The 17,724-nt window shown below is 42.7% G+C and overlaps 1 protein-coding gene across 1 annotated transcript in view; it reads left to right on the top strand.

The window, feature by feature from the left end:
* ros1 (c-ros oncogene 1, receptor tyrosine kinase) overlaps positions 1-17,724 on the top strand; it is a 211,201-nt gene that overhangs the window by 112,309 nt on the left and 81,168 nt on the right. The window contains 8 exon segments of the mRNA XM_080204333.1: positions 1,535-1,643; positions 2,785-2,990; positions 4,986-5,075; positions 7,248-7,383; positions 8,677-8,839; positions 10,326-10,390; positions 11,340-11,469; positions 14,508-14,605. Of these exon segments, the coding sequence (XP_080060459.1) occupies positions 1,535-1,643; positions 2,785-2,990; positions 4,986-5,075; positions 7,248-7,383; positions 8,677-8,839; positions 10,326-10,390; positions 11,340-11,469; positions 14,508-14,605 (997 nt within the window).

Here is a 17,724-nt window from a genome sequence, read left to right on the forward strand (position 1 = left end):
TCTTTTGATTGACCTCATATCCACTACTTTGTCACCCAGAGACAAAAGGACTGCGCTGTCCTTATCACCTCTCTGTGATAGCTCAGTAAAGATTGGGAATGTAATATTCTGAGTTAGTTTTTTGATGCTCTAAGCTAATGTGCCACAAGACTCAATCTTGCCTTTGCTCTTACTTATGACACTCATGTATTAAGCATTATAGTTTTGCTGTGCTTTTCTAAAAGCCAAGTACTGTTTGACCAAATTTTTAAAAGTTCATTAATGGAAATGTGGGTGTCGTTAGCAAGGCCAGCATTTATTGCTGATCCCTAATTGCCCTTGAACTGAGTCTCGCTCAGTCATTTCAAAGCGTAGTTAAAAGTCAACTACACAATGTTTGCTCTGGAGTCACATGTCTCTGGGCGACATGGTGGCACAGTGGTTCGCACTGCTGCCTCACAGTGCCAGGGACCTGGATTCGATTCCCGGCTTGGGTCATTGTGGGGAGTTGGCATGTTCTCCTCGTGTCCACATGGGTTTTCTCCCACACTCCGAAAGACGTGCTGGTTAGGTGCATTGACCCAAACAAGCGCTGGTGTGGCGACTAGGGGAATTTCACAGTAACTTAACTGCAGTGTTAATGTAAGCCTTACTTGTGACTAATAAATACACTTTATTTACATGTAAGCCAGACCAGGTAAGGACAGCAGGTTTTCTTCCCTAAAGGACATTAGTGAACCAGATGGGCTTTTCTGACAATTGACAATGGTTTCATGGTCATCAGCAGTTTCTTAATTCCAGATTTTTTTTTTTATTGAATTCAAATTCCACCATCTGCCATGACGGGGTTCGAACCTGGGTGCCCAGAACATTAGCTGGGTATCTGAATTATTAGTCCAGCGGCAATATCAGGAGAATTGTTTTGCAAAGTTGCCATTTCTGGACTAATGGTACCTAAATTAATCATGCTGGCGTTGGCATATTTACATAAGAACATAAGAACATAAGAAATAGGAGCAGGAGTAGGCCATCTGGCCCTTCGAGCCTGCCCCGCCATTCAATAAGATCATGGCTGATCTGTCGTGGCTGATCTGTCGTGGCTCAGTTCCACTTTCCCGCCCTCTCCCCATAACCCTTAATCCCCTCTCTTATCAAAAACCCATCAACCCGCTTCTTAAAAATATTTAGCGAGGCAGCCTCCACCACTTCAACGGGCAGAGAATTCCAGAGATTCACCACCCTTTGAGTGAAGAAGTTCCTCCTCAACTCCGTTCTGAACCGCCCCCCCTTTATCTTGAGGCTGTGCCCCCTAGTCCTACTGTCTTTTTTGAGCGGGAAGAGTCTTTCCACCTCTATCCTATCCATCCCATTCATCATCTTATACGTCTCAATGAGATCTTAGGATATTTAGGATATTAGGATATTTAGGAATATTATTGTTAGTTTTGTCCCATTCTCCATGTTGATGGTAGTAGGATATCAATTCTGCCATGATGAGGTATTCATATTTCACTGAAAATATTGTTTGATGATCAGAATTGTTATTTGTTTCTAGCTGGTGTGCCAGGAAGACCAGGTACACCGTATACCATCCACAATGATATCAACTGGATTAGAGCAGATGACAATGGAGACAATATAACCCACTACATTCTCCAGGCCCAGTAAGTTCATACTTTGTTAGTATGGGAGAGAAGAATCATTTTGAAGTGTAAAGCTGATTATATGTGATCCTCCTTAACATTATGAAGCCATGCACCCTGGAAGTGATGCATAATTATACAAATTGAATCCTCATAAATACATAACTATTTTTCAAGCAATATTGGCCCAGATCTTCCAGTCTTTGGATAGTCAGAGATTGGACTCACCCTCCAAGATATGGCAAGGGACCCCTCAGAAGTCCCAACGCAATGGCCCTGTGGGAATCATCAGGGACATTTAAATCTCTGGAAGGAGTAATTTGAAAAGAAAGTACTTAATGAATGCTAAGACACTAGGAAGTTCTGTGGGACAAAGGGACCTTGGCATTTTTGTCCACAGATTTCTAAAGGCGGAAGGGCATGTTAGGGTGGGGAAAGGACATATGGGACACTCACCTTTATCAATCAAGGTATAAATTACAAAAGCAGGGAAGTCATGTTGGAGTTGTATATAACTTTGGTGAAGACACAGCTGTACTGTGCGCAGTTCTGGTCACCACATTATCAGAAGGACATGATTGCACTGGAGGGGGGTGCAAAAGTAATTCATCAGGGTGCTGCCTGAAACAGAACATTTAAGTTATGAACAGAAGTTGTGTAGACTTGGGTTGTTTTCATTGGAGCAGAGAAGACTGAGGGGGCAAACAGATCGAGGTGTACAAGATTATGAGAGACATGGACAAAGTGGATAAGAAGCAGCTTTTTTCCCCCTTAGTTGAAGGGTCAGTCATGAGGAGACATAGGTTCAAGGTGGGGGCAAGTTTGGGGAGATGTGAGGAAAAGCTTTTTACCAAGAGGATGGTGACGGTCTGGAATGCGCTGCCTGGGAAGGTGGTGGAGGCAGATTGGCTCACATCCTATAAAAAGTATCTGGATGAGCACTTGGCACCTCGTAACATTCAGGGCTATGGGCCAAGTGCTGGCAGATGGGATTAGGTGGGAGTTCAGGTGTTTCTAATGTGTTATGTTTTCTCATGTTTCTAATGGAATTATTTGATCTTTATGCTATAATTTGAAAACTGCGTTTGAAAACTGAGCTTTCAAAGGAGCTGTAATTCAGAGTTTCAATAGACAGAAATTAAAAATGTTTTGTTTTAAACAGAAATTCCAAAAATGAAACCAGCCTGCAGAAATTTAATAACTCGGATGAATGGATCACTCTCTATCAGGGACCCTGCACTAATATTATCTGTACTTGGCGTAATGAGCACTTGGCTGGGTTTTACCGTATAAGAGTTGTGGCAGTTAATGGGATCGGCATGGGTGAATTTAGTGACACAAGTGGGGAAATCATCATGAAGATTTATGGTAAGAAATTATACTGTGTTTTAGGTCATTGACATTATCAAAAAGAAGTACAAACAAATTTTCCAAATTGATAATTTATTGTCGAAATCAAAACAATTGATGAAAGGATTTTGTGGCTGTTAAATGATGTAAACTACTCTTTACGAATGCTTATTTTTCCGATTATATTTGATTCTGAATGCTGTATCTTTCAGACTTTCAATACTTCATAAGTCTGAAGGCAGGATTTAGTTGTGTGATGATTGTCCCTTTAAGGACTAACCTGTAGAATAAGGGTCACACGACCATGAACCAATCAGGGTGCTGGGTGGTGGGATCATCCTGGCAAGCATGGGCTTCTGTACTCTGAGTAATCTTGGCAGCTGATTCCTGTCTCTGCATAGCTTGAACCTGTGAACAAACAAATTGTATTTTCCCTAAACTAGTGAAAGAGCAGCTTTACAAGATAAAATCTGCAACTCACTATGTGGGGAACTGTAGACCTAAGTGCACCTTGCTTCTCCTGACACGCTAGTATCTCAAGGTGCTATAATGCTGTATGGTCATACAGTTATGTGAAATAGTAATTAGCATCCAAGCTTAATTACAGCAGAAATTAATACAGTATAATAGAAGTTTCAAAGGATGGGGCGGGGGGGGATCTCAATGAAACTTACAGAATACTGAAAGAGCTGGAAGGAGTGGACATGAGAAAGATGCTTCCATCAGGAGGCGAGACTACTGGCAGCACGGTTAACACTGTTGTCTCACAGCACCAGGGACCTGGGTTCAATTCCCAGCTTGGGTCACTGTCTGTGTGGAGTTTGCATATTCTTCCCGAGTCTCATTCTCCCACATTCTGAAAGGCGTGCTAGTTGGGTGCGTTGACCCGGGCGCCGGACTGTGACAACTGGGGGAATTTCATAGTAACTTCATTGCAGTGTTAATGTAAGCCTCACCTGTGTCTAATAAATAAACTTTACTTTAGGATCGGAGGGCACAGCCTCAGAGTAAATGGATGACCCTTTAGAATCAAAATGAGGGATTTCTTCAGCCAGAGGTAGTGAATCTATCGACCTCATTGTTACAGAAGGCTGTGGAAGCCAGATCATTGATTATGTTTAAACAGAGATGGATAGGTTCTTGATTGGCGAGGGCATTAAAGGCGATGGGGAAAAGGCAGGAGAATGGGGTTGAGAAACTTACCAGTCATGATTAATTGGCAGAGCAGATTCGATGGACTGAATGGCCCAAATCTGCTCCTATATCTTATGGTCTAAGTTTTAAATTTTATTTGATGGCAAGTGCTACGTGGGTTCTAAATAGTAAGTAACTGGGATTCTCATTTGTGTCAGTGACTATGGAGTGGATGTTTGGGATGTTAGTACTGCAATGTGACTGCATTAAGATTATAGCCTGGCAACTTACTGCTTGCAGTATTACCACATGAATGTTTAATATGCTCCTCTGACATTTCTCTCTCACTTACTGTGACAGAGGAATTAACCTCTTTAAAATAGTTGGGTTAAAGCCTCTTAAAAAATATTGGATAGAAAGATAATACACAAACATATGAAGATTGTGGCTGGTAATACTGCAAACAGCAATTTCTAGGTTTTTATGGACCTTGAATTTTAGTTTAAAGCTCAGATTCTACTAGCTTTTGGCTTGTCAAACTCTAGTAGTCAGCACAAGTGTATTGTTTCAATTTAAAAAGTTGGCTGTTTGCAGGAAAATTTAAACGACTATATTTTGTAATCTATTCAAAGTCTGAAGTGATCTTTTTCTGATTTATAAAGGAAATATTTATAACATTGTCCACAAAAGTATTCATATTTCTCAAACACACCAGTGCATGTTTTGTCTACATTTTAATCCAGTGAATGTGTTTCAGTTTAAAAGACCTTTATTGCATTAGAGAGGTATGTAGACTTTGTGTATGCAAAAGTACACTGACATAAGCAAATCTGATATTGAAAAGACTTTGTGTAAACTGGCCAAACAATGTTTCAACAGAGCCTCGTGAAAACCTTGTCCTTCTAGTACTGGGACCTGTCTGCGCTACAGTTATAATGGCCGTCTTCTGTATTTCCATAGCAGCTTACGGTAAGTTTGCAAGTCACTCTCTTTGAAATATTACATTGGTTGCAAGATTAAATGAGTCAGTCTAGACTCTTCTTAAAGCCCTCAGACTGAGATATGTGACTTGAGTTTTGCTGCTTGTGCCTGATGAGAAATGGTGCACAGGGGATTAAAATATCAGCGGTGTGGTAATCACCTTGTCCACACAGCACTTGTACATTCTGTGCTATTTTAACAGTTGCAGTTTGGGCAGTGAACGCCATCCTTGTCCTAGGAAGGCAATGTTTAACAGAAATGTCATTCATACCTGTGGTGATGGTCCATTTAAAAGTTATCTGGCTTGAGGGATGAATTGGGATCAGAGTAGGTAATCACCCCAAGGCATGGGACCTTCACTCGGGCAGAAGACATTTAGAAGACCTGGAGGAAATAGGATTGCCGATGAGTTGGTCCAGGTTGGTTGGGGTTGTGATTGGGAAAGGAGGGGTGTTGGGTGGCAGGATGTTTCCTAATTGATATGTATCGCTTGGGGGTGGGGAGGGGCAATTCTCCCAAAAATGCTGAACTGATGGGAAAACTGGTCTAGATTATGACTGTTTTCTCAATGCAACTTTAGACCTAACTTTCCCCACTCTGCAATGCAGAGGTCACAATTGTGAATATCATTAAAAACTCAGGGGGTGGGGCCTATTCATACCAAAGAGCCTGAAATTGGCATGATGAGCGGGAACCTGTGCATATGCACATCTGTGGGAGATCACTGAAAAGACCTCCCAGCATTCAGATCACTGCCATCCAATCCCATAGACACCACTGGCCCCCACAACCCCCTACAGACGTCGCTGGCCTCATCGCTGCAACCCCCCCGTACAGACATCACTGCCCCCTCTCCCCGTACAGACATCACTGCCCCCTCTCCCCGTACAGACATTGCTGCCCCCTCTTCCCGTACAGACATCGCTGCCCCCTCTCCCCGTACAGACATCGCTGCCCCCTCTCCCCGTACAGACATCGCTGCCCCCTCTCCCCGTACAGACATCGCTGCCCCCTCTCCCCGTACAGACATCGCTGCCCCCTCTCCCCGTACAGACATCGCTGCCCCCTCTCCCCGTACAGACATCGCTGCCCCCTCTCCCCGTACAGACATCGCTGCCCCCTCTCCCCGTACAGACATCGCTGCCCCCTCTCCCCGTACAGACATCGCTGCCCCCTCTCCCCGTACAGACATCGCTGCCCCCTCTCCCCGTACAGACATCGCTGCCCCCTCTCCCCGTACAGACATCACTGCCCCCTCTCCCCGTACAGACATCACTGCCCCCTCTCCCCGTACAGACATCTCTGCGCCCCCCCCACCCCCGTGCAGACATCTCTGCCCCCCCTCCCCGCCTCCGTACAGACATCTCTGCCCCCCCCCCCCTCCCCGTACAGACATCGCTGCACCCCCCCCCCCCCCACTTTTATATATCGACTCTGATTCGTACAAAGATGAGATCATGCCAAAGAGGTGGGAGATACTAATGTGGGTGGAGATCCCGATAATGGCATGCTGAAGTATGGTAAGTGATGCAAATCAGTGGAACGTCGTTTTCAGTGTGGCCCTGGCCACTTTTTCCGTTGGATGATGCACACAGGTCATAAACGCTCATGGGGAACCTGCAAAATGGCCGACATGCGCATCTCCCAACCCGAACTGCCAAGAAACAAACGTTATCTTAACTTGGTTTCTGTAGCGTGTGCTTGGTACTCAGCTTACCAAGAGAGCTAAATGCAAAAGCTTGAGAGCCAGGAAAGAAAAAGTAAAACTTTTAATTTAATTTTGTGAATGTTTTCTTGTGGGCAAACATAACCAGAACAAACCTTAAGGCGCCACCAGTAATTTAAGGCTTTGTCTAATTACATCCTTGTCCGGAGTCCTCCACTTTCATTGGAACAGACCTGGGAATGTGGCCTCTTTGTTGAACCTGAACCTCCCTTGCCAGTTGGCTCAAAGTCATTCTCTCCATACTCGGGCAATAGTTCATTTCTGGCCTCATTTAATGAGGCCAGGGCGTTTAACTAACCCAGGCCTCGCGCTGCTGCAAGAGCCACTAATCGTGTTGTTCACACCAGGAAGGCTAGACTTCCACAATGAATAAAATTAATTTTGCAATTTTTAGGTATTTCTTTACCTAATTTAATTTTCTTGACATCTGCTAGCCCAAAATGCAAATCATAATAAGCAAATGGGAGATGTAACCACTCTTCACGTGAACTATAATCCGGATTTGGAATTGGCTTGGATCAGAGATTTGAACACATCTGTAATTCAGACAAACGTCTGGTATACCTCGAGGTATGATTCATCTTTTTTCTTGCTCCTTTATCAGTTTCTATACCACAATTAGCAAGATGCCCTGTGAATCCAATGAATGATGGCAGAATTCATTAAATGCTGTGGTTTATGGGGAGGCGATGGCCTAGTAACATTATTGATAGACTATTAATCCAGAAACTCGTCTAATGTTCTGGGGACCTGGGTTCAAATCTCACCACAAGAGATGGTGGAATTTGAATTCAATAAAAATATCTGGAATTAAGAATCTACTGATGGCCATGAAATCATTGTCAACTGTCGGAAAACCCATCTGGTTCAATAATAAGAAACATAAGAAATAAGAACATAAGAAATAGGAGCAGGAGTAGGCCATCCAGCCCTTCGAGCCTGCCCCGCCATTCAATAAGATCATGGCTGTTCTGTTCTGTGGGAAGGAAATGTGCCATCCTTACCTAGTCTGTGCAGCATGGTGGCACAGTGGTTAGTACTGCTGTCTCACAGCGCCAGGGATCTGGGTTCGATTCTGACCTTGGGTGACTGTGTGGAGTTTGCACGTCCTCCCCATGTCTGCTTTCAGGTGCTCCTGCTTCCTGCCACACCCAAAGATGTGTAGATTAGGCTGATTGGCCATGCTAAATTCTCCCTGAGCATTCCAAGACAGGGGAATTAGTGGGGTAAGTATGAGGGGTTACAGGGATAGGGCCTTGGTAAGATATATTGTTGTAGACTCTCTTGATGGGCTGAATGGCCTCCTTCTGCACTGTAGGGATCCTTTCGATTCTATGTATGACTCCAGAGCCACAGCAATGTGGTTGATTCTCAACTGCTCTCGGACAACGAGGGATGGGCAATAAATGCTGGCCCAGCCAGCGATGCCCAAGCCCCAGAATGATTAAAAGCTATCAATGATCATTTATCAGTTGAGTTTTATTATGTAGTAAGGCAAGTTGTAGCAAGTGGATCAATCAGCAGCACGGAATCATTTATATGTTAAATAAATGTAAGTTAGTGAGTGGTAGATATGGTATGGACATCCTATTGGGGTCATATTTAGATACATAGATTAGGAAGGGAGTCATATTGCACAGCTGAAGTGATTAATCCCCTCCTCAGCGATCAGTGACAATCTCTGAATTGATATTTATGTGGCATATAGATTGCCCGCAAGATACACCTTTGTGGGGCTTGGAGAGTTGGTTTTTATTTTTGAGGTGCTAAATTGACTTATCTGAAATGCAGAAGTATTCATTATTAATGCCTTCACAATTTGAGGTGTGAGAGAATGAATAATCTAAACATCATTTTTTCCAGCTGCCTCCCCACACACATGGAACTTGAGTCTCTCCCATTATTTCCAAGAGAGAAACTTACTTTGCTAAATTTTCTTGGTAGCGGGGCATTTGGAGAAGTGTTTGAAGGAAAAGCTGAAGATATTTTGGGGCCTGGCAGTGGCGATGCCAAAGTAGCTGTAAAGGTAAGTGTACACTAATGTGTACCTGATAAAGCGGAGAGGAGAGAGACTGTGCCAGGTGATCTCAGCCATACTCACAACCAAAACTAAGTGTAAACCTGACAATGTCATAAATTTGAAGTGAAAACATAAAAATGTTGGAAATACACCAAGTCTGGCTGAAAGATTCCCAGGTGGTTCCGTTTGCTGCAGACTCAAACAGAAATGTTTGGAAACACCAAGAAAATGCAAGACGTCCAACTATTGATTCATAAGAATTGACCTAATATTTAAACTACAAGCTATAACTTTCTAATCTTGCATTACATTCAGCCCTCAGTATAAAATCTCCAGATTATACCCATCATATCCTTCCCCATTTAGGAACTAAAGCTTGTGCTTGAATATACACAAAGCTTGAGAATAAAATCTCAGTTGTTTCAATGTATAGTGAAGAAATGCCATATTGCTAGAGGGGCCATTCTTCAGAGGTTGTTAACTGAAGCCTTAGCATTGGTTCACTCAGCATTCAAGATCCTGTGGTCTTATAGCAGAGAAGACCCAGAAATTCTCCCAGTGTCCAGATGAACAGTCTTACCCCTGGCCATCACTGGCCAGAACAGATTAACTGATGATTCATCTCAATGCTTTTGTTTCACACAAGATATGGTTGTGTGCATCGAGACTCACATTTGCTAAACTTAAATCCTGACTGCACTTCCAGATAGTTAGTTGTTTGTGAGAGATGTGAGCAGGCACAATAAATGTGCAACCTCCACCTTCCTATGTGTTATTCTTTGATAAATTATTCAGCCAGCAGCAACTGTGTGAAGGTCAGGCACTCAGACAGACAGCTGGACCACCAGATCTTCTTTTATTTTTACTGTCCATGATCTTTAATTCCAATCCAAATGAAAATGACCAAACTGATGGAGTGAGCTCCCAATTTTCTTATTAAGAATGTGCTGTGTGTTGGGCTCACTCGTGTAGATGGACAGTAGAAAGAAGGCACGTTCTTGTCTTGTGGTAAGTGAATATTTAAGTTGCTGCAATCAAAGTCCTGAAACTGAACCTTGGATTGAGCACTACACGTCATTTAAGTATTTTTGAAAGCAGACCAAGAGGATGGAACGATGAATGCAAGTTAGGATTCCTGAGCTGGAGGTGCACCATCCTTATCTATACAGTCTGGATAATTTTTCTGTGGGAATAGCTGTGACAGATTTATTTCTGTGACACCCCCATTGACCAAGGCCCCACTTTGAGTTCCAAACCTGCACCAAAACTTCATGATTTCTAATTAAGGCTAACTTTGGCAAACCCCACCAAGATCGTCAGTTGTGCTATTCTTGCTCAATTATCCTGGAAAAACAGAAAATCTATATTTTTTCCCCTCATAGGCGTTGCATTTAGAGATCAGAACTGATACCAATAAATTCACATTAAAATGCAAGTTATTAGCCAAGGTTGCAATGTAGTGTCACAAGAATGTGATTATTTACTTTACCAGGCACTGAGAAAAGGGGCAACGGATCATGAAAAATCTGAATTCCTCAAAGAAGCCCACTTAATGAGGTAGGTTTGTTTATAGACAATGGCTGAGATGTTTGTGCCTTTCTGACTTCGATGAGAAAGATGTTGCATGTTGAAATTTATGGGAGAACGTCATGATTTTATATTCACAGCCAGCTGAAGGTTCCTTAAGATTGTATTCCAGATTTGCGACCAATCACATCGATTCTGCTGGGGGTTGGCAATGGATAGAGGTTATGGATAGGACATATTGCAAAAGGAGAAGCTCAGCTCAAATTAATCATAAACCTTCAGTGGCAGAGATAATTAAAATATGCAAGCTGATTTGACTCATCTAGACTCATAAGCACTTGACGTTGTCTGCAGGAATTATTTTTCTTTGTTTTATTATACAAACATATGAAGATATAAAATGGGAGCAGGATTAGGCCATTCAGCCCCTCGAGTCTGCACCTAATCAATAAGATCAGGGCTGATCGGTTTGTGTTATATGCAGTGGCAATGAGATAAAATGCTTCCAATATAATCTTTTCCTGACAAGAAGGCCGTAGAATCCTACAGTGCAGAAGGCGGCCATTTGGCCCATCAGGTCTGCACCAACCACAATCCCACCCAATTCATACCCCTATAACCCCATGCTTTTACCCTAGCTAGTCCCCCTGACACTAAGGGGCAATTTAGCATGGCCAATCCTGCATTTTTCAGACTCTGGGAGGAAACCAGAGCACCTGGAGGAAACCCACACAGACACGGGGAGAATGTGCAAACTCCGCACAGTGACCCAAGCCCAGAATCGAACCCAGGTCCCTGGCGGTGTAAGGCAGCAGTGCTAACCACTGTGTCACCATGCCGCCCAATTAACCCTGAAAGAATATGTTTTTAAAAACAATACAGTATTTCCTCCTTCCTGCCTATTTGTTGTCTTTGATGCATTTTTCATTGATAGCTTAGTGTCCTACAATACTTATCGTGTGTGTTTATTTTCTTTCAGTCACTTTGATCATGCTCATATAGTTAAGCTGCTGGGTGTGTGCCTGCTGAATGAGCCACAGTTCTTAATCCTTGAGCTGATGAAGGGAAGAGACTTGCTCAGTTATCTCCGAGGAGCTCGAGGCTCTCGGGTAGGTTCGACAGAAATAATTGACAATTGTCCCATCATGTTGCTGGAAGATGAAAAACAATATTACACAATTGTTCAATAATGTTCTTTCCCGTGACCTCCAGTGGTTACCTGTAGTATTGGCACTGCTGATTATAATATTCTCCCCCAATATTCATCATCCTTTCTAAAGGAAGCTGCCCCTTCATTACCACCTAACCAAAGGCTACCCTTTGGATAGCTTCCCTTTCCTGCATTGTCACTTCTGATATTCTACAAGGATCATTCAGCCCTTTCCTCCAGATCTGCATGCTATCCTTGAGTGACATGGTCATGTATGTTGGGGCATAGCCCCTTTAAGGGAATGGGTCATGTGACCTGGGGTGCCACTCTGAGTGGGCAGTCAATGTTTGAAGTGTGAAGCAAGTAGACTGAGTAAAGATCTGTGCTCCCTGATGCCTGGCCATCAAGTAGTTCTTGAAGAGACACGTCAGTACTAAGAGATTGAACACTGGCGACAAAAGATGGAGTGTCCGACAGTTTGTAAAGTGAAGGACAGGGATGTTCAACACGGACTGTCTGGAGATTTGCAGTGCATATCAAAGAAGGAAATCCTTGGAGGATGGCTAGGACCAGTGGGGTAAAAAGGTGTCGTGAGAAATATACCAACTGTAGCCTTCTGTTTATATCACCCTTTCTCCACTTCACTTTATGGCAGAAGTCAGCTGCAAAAGATTCCTGGACTTGACATCAATTTTCTCAATTGCAAATAATCTTTCTTGAGGTCAAACAAGTCTCGCCGCGCTTAATTTCTTAAGCAGCAATCATGGAGAGAAATCATAGAATCCTAGGACCCCTACAGAGCAGGAGGAGGCCATTTGGTCTATCGAGTCAGCACCGACCACAATCCCACCCAGGCCCTATCCCCATAACCCCTTGCATTTACCATAGCTAGTTCCCCTGACACTAAAAGGGGCAATTTAGCATGGCCAATCCACCTAACCTGCATATCTTTGGACTGTGGGAGGAGATGAAGCACCCAGAGGAAGCCCACAAAGATACGAGGAGAATGTGCAAACTTCACACCAATAGTGACCCGAGGCTGGAATTGAACGCGGGTCGCTGGCGCTGTGAGGCAGCAATACTAACCACTGTGCCATTATGTGTATTATCTGTTTTAGCTCTGGGTGGAGTATGCAACCATTATGGATTCTTTTATTCTTCTCTTTCTCTGCAAAGTGTGAAGAAATTCAATTTAAAACTTTTGAGGTTGTAGTCACAGCGCTAGTCCTTATAAACTTGAAAATTAATTATGTTGTGATGATTGATGAGATAGCACCATAAAAAAAATCTCTTAATCATTGTCTTGTTAGTTCATCATGTGGGTAATTCTCTTACTGGGAGGCCATTCACCCTTGTTCAGAATTCCTTGCTAAGTGCCTTTTTTTCCTGGCTATGTCATCCATACCCTGAAGAATTGTGGGAATGAGAAACATTAATTTTATAATTTCTTATTGCAATCCAGTATTCAAGCTGTTATCAGTGAAAATGAAGAACCCCTTAGGCAGAAGATTAAATTAAATCCTAATAGTGTGTGAGGAATTTAAAAAAAATTGATTCATAGAATCCCTACAGTGCAGAAGGAGGCCATTTGGCCCATCGAGTCTGCACCGACCACAATCCCATCCAAGACCTATTCCTGTAACCCCACATATTTATCCTGCTAATTCCCCTGACACTAGGGTCAGTTTTGCACGGCCAATCCACCTAACCTACACATCTTTTGGGAGTGTGGGAGGAAACCGGAGCACCTGGAGGAAACCCACGCAGACGGGGGGAGAACGTACAAACACCATGCAGCCGCTCAAAACCGGAATTGAACTCAGGTCCCTGACACTGTGAGGCAGCAATGCTAACCACTGCGCCACTTTTTAAATCCATAACCTCAGACAATGGGGTAAAGTTTTCAGTGCCATCTGCCATGGGAATTGTAGCGGACGTGACAGAAAATTTGGCGGACCGTTTGAAGGCCGATTGACCTCGAGTGAGAATTTCTAGTCTTGGGGTAGCGCAGCCAGAAAATCCCACCCAATATTTTCACATCTCCTATTGTCTTTTAGTTGCCTATATTTTCAATGCTCTTGCTGTTCTTATTTAATTTTGCAATTTAAAGATTAATATTAAGCTGGGCTGTTGTCTGAGAATTCATTTTGGAAAGTGGGAAATAGCATGTAATATTAAACTGGAGAAGTGAATTTGACCAGCAAGTGGTCACAAGTCAAGCTTACATTCACAATGCAATGGAGTTACTGTGAAATTCCCCTAGTTGTCAGGATCTGGCACCTGTTCAGGTCAATGCACCTAACCAGCACGTCTTTGGGATGCAGGAGGAAACTGGAGCACCCGGAGGAAACCCGCGCAGACACGGGGAGAACGTGCAAACTCCACACAGATAGTGACCCAAGCCGGGAAGCAAACCCAGGCCCCTGGTGCTGTGAGGAAGCAGTGCTAACCACTGTGCCACCGTGCCACTCATTGCACAATTTAAAAAAAACTTGCACAATTTTAAAGAAATGTTAATTTTAATTTGTTGAAGAAAAAATTAATTTCTAAAATGGGAAATTAAAATTCCACTGACCCCCTTTGAGAAATGAAAGGAAATTATAGTATGATTATGGGTTTGACCATCTGTATGTCCTTCATTGCCTTTCATTATAAGGTGACCATCTTTCTGAGGGATAACAATTATTGATGGGTGACATAGTGGTTAGCACTGCTGCTTCACATGCCAGGGATCCGGATGCTCTGGTTTCCTCCCGTAGTCTCACAAGACATGCTGATTAGATGCGTTGGCTATGCGAAATTCTCCCTCACTGTATCTGAACAGGCACCAGAATATGCTGACTAGGGAAATTTTACAGTAACTTCATTGCAGTGTTAATGTAAGTCTACTTGAGGCTAATGAATGAACTTTAACTAACATCGAGCGTTTTTCTTTTTCAAACAATTTTTCCGTAATTAATCCTTTGAGAACAGCTGACAATCTTTTTTTTTCATCAGCTTCATCAACCCCTGCTCTATGTGGGTGACCTCATAGAGATATGCCTGGATGTTGCAAAAGGCTGTACCTATCTTGAGAAAATGCATTTTGTCCACAGGTAAGTCAGCAATTTTAATGTCTGTCCTTTACAAATGCAACTGAGCAGACTTAATAGTTAATCCTGAATGTCTCTGCACAAGAGTTAGATATAAACATCTGAAGTGTTTTTGGCCAAATAAATCAACTTTACAGCAGATACTTAACTGGCAGCTATAGTGAACCTTTTTTAATGGAGACCTTATTTTTTTAGAAACTAATGAATGCGCCATCAGTTGTGGCAAAATGCAGCTCATGATGCAGCCTAATGAAGCTAAAATTTAAAAGCAAAATAGATTTTCAAAACAGATTTCTGATTATCTTGCAGAAGATTTATAACTGGAAAATCTTGATGTACATCCTGCGTGGAAATAAAGTTTTGCATCTAGTTAAAATACCATACATTCATATTTCTGTATGTGAAGCATAAACTACTCTTATGATGTTGATAATTGCTATCCTTTGCAAAGTTTATGATGATTTAAAGCCCCCAAGTACTTCCTTCTATTCTGAATATTTCCAGAACCCCTGAATTGTTTTTTTTACATTTATGTATCCCTACCTTGGGAAGGTTCAGATTAAGTAATGAAATGTCACATACCAATATACGGATTTTAAATCAAATGATCCATGACTATTCACACTATTTGGTATAATTTTGATTTGATTTATTACTGTCATATGTATTAGCATGCAATGAAAAGTATTGTTTCTTGCACGCTACACAAACAAAACATACCGTTCATAGAGAAGGAGACAGGAGAGTGCAGAATGTAGTGTTACAGTCATAGCTAGGGGGTAGAGAAAGATCAACTTAATGCGAAGTAAGTCCATTCAGCAGCAGGGAAAAAGCTGTTCTTGAGTTGGTTAGTATGTGACCTCAGACTTTTGTCGACTTTTCCCAGTGGAAGAGAGAATGTCCATGGTGTGTGGGGTCATTAATTATGCTGGCTGCTTTGCTGAGGCAGCAGGAAGTGTAGTCAGAGTCAATGTATGGGGGACTGGTTTGCATGATGGATTTATCCCAGATTGAATTTAATGATTTGAATTTAAATTTCTCAGCTGCTGTGGAAGGATTTGAATTCATATCTTAGGTTCAGGAGACCAGGCCTCAGGGTTACTGGTCCTATAGTGTAAATACCACTCATCTGTGCCCCCATGACACAAACAGTTCAAAAAGCCAGAGTTTACATTTGTAATTGTTACAATAATTATATTGACAGTACTCTTCAACACTACCTTAACTTATGAGTGGCATAGTTGTGAACATAGAATCATAGCCTACAGTGCAGAAAGAGGCCATTCAGCCCATCAAGTCTGCACTGACCACAATCCCACCCAGGGCCCTACTCCCATATCCCTACATATTTTCCTCACCAATCCCTCTAACCTACACATCTCAGGACACTAAGGGGCAATGTTAGCATGGCCAATCAACCTAACCCGCATATCTTTTGGACTGTGGGAGGAAACTGGAGCACCCGGAACACTGTTGCCTCACAGCACCAGGACCTGGGTTCGATTCCCGGCTTGAGTCACTGTCTGTGTGGAGTTTGCATGTTTTCCCCATGTCTGTGTGGGTTTCGTCTGGGTGCTCTGGTTTCCTTTTACAATCCAAAGATGTGTGGGTTAGATGCATTGACCATGCTAAATTGTCCATAGTGTCTTGAGATGTGTAGGTTAAAGGGAATAGCAGGGTAAATATTTGGAGTTATGGGGCTGGGGCATGAGTGAGATTGTTGTCAGTGCAGACTTGATGGGCTGAATGGCCTCTTGCTGCACTATAGGGATTCTATGATTCATTTTGCATTTATACTATTAGGTGTGGGGAGTTGGGATTCTAACTTACTGTGAATAAGAGTAAACTCATGATCCTTTCAGCATTAACTAAATGAGTTGAAACGCAACTGGTTGTTTCTTTAACCCAGCTCCAATGTACCTCCCTCACTGTTATTTGTAGCATTTCTACAATTTTCAAGCTTTGTTTTAATCGTGACCTTTTGTTTAAATCGACAAATATTCATTTAGAAATGGAAAGAATCACTGGCAGGAACCCAATGATTTGCAGCAATCTGGCAATTAGACTACAAAGATTGCAGGTGAAAAAGGATAAAAGATTAAACTTGTAACGCGGTTACTGTAAACTTGCTGTTCCTAGGAAGCATCACTAGCTCAGAAATGGTACTTCTATTCTGGGAGTTGTAACTGTGCAGATTGCACAGTCTGAGACGGCTGGAGACCACAGCACGTTATTCTGTAAATTTTATAAAACCAGTTTTGTTGATGAGCTACCAAAGCTTTTCTGGAATGACCTGCAGTTTGAGGAAATGGAAATAAATTAAAATACTGTGGGATCAATTCTCACCACCCCACCTCAGACAAGAGAGGGGCAGCAGTGTTTCCCAAATCATGACTCTGAACTTAGGATAAAAGCAAATTACTGCAGACGCTGGAATCTGAAACCAAAAGAGAAAATGCTGGAAAATCTCGGCAAGTCTGGCTGCATCTGTAAGGAGAGAGAAGAGCCGATGTTTCGAGTCCAGGTGACCCTTTCTGTTAGTGACCCTTTGACAAAGTCTTATTTGGACTCGAAACGTCAGCTCTTTTCTCTCCTTATAGATGCTGCCAGATCTGCTGAGATTTTCCATGACTCTGAACTTGATGCCCCATTCCTCATTTTGATCCATTCACTGCCATTCTCCTGCAGAAAAAGGAAAGTCACACTTTGCTTTCTGCTGCCTCTCTAGTTTATGATCAACAATTAATATTGCTTTAGAAGTTTCAGCAGGTTTTGCCAGCATTAGTTCATAAAATCCATAAAAAGGAGGGCATTTGGCCCGTTGAGACTGCACTGACTACAATCCCACTCAGGCCCCATCCCCATAACACCATGCATTTATCCTCGCTAGTCCCCTGACACTAAGGGATAATTTAGCATGGCCAATCCACCTAACCTGCACATCTTTGGATTGTGGGAGGAAACCAGAGCACCTGGAAGAAACCCTCGGAGACGCAGGGAAAACATGAATTGAACCAAGTCCCTGGTGCTGTGAGGCAGCAGTGCTAGCCACTGTGCCACCGTGCTGCCTCAAAGTTCTCAAGACCATTGTGGTTCATTGACAGTGCATGCTTGGAACCAAA

This window comes from Carcharhinus amblyrhynchos, chromosome 15 (assembly GCF_965287045.1).
Source record: "Carcharhinus amblyrhynchos chromosome 15, sCarAmb.v2.hapA, whole genome shotgun sequence".
NCBI classification, from domain to species: domain Eukaryota; kingdom Metazoa; phylum Chordata; class Chondrichthyes; order Carcharhiniformes; family Carcharhinidae; genus Carcharhinus; species Carcharhinus amblyrhynchos.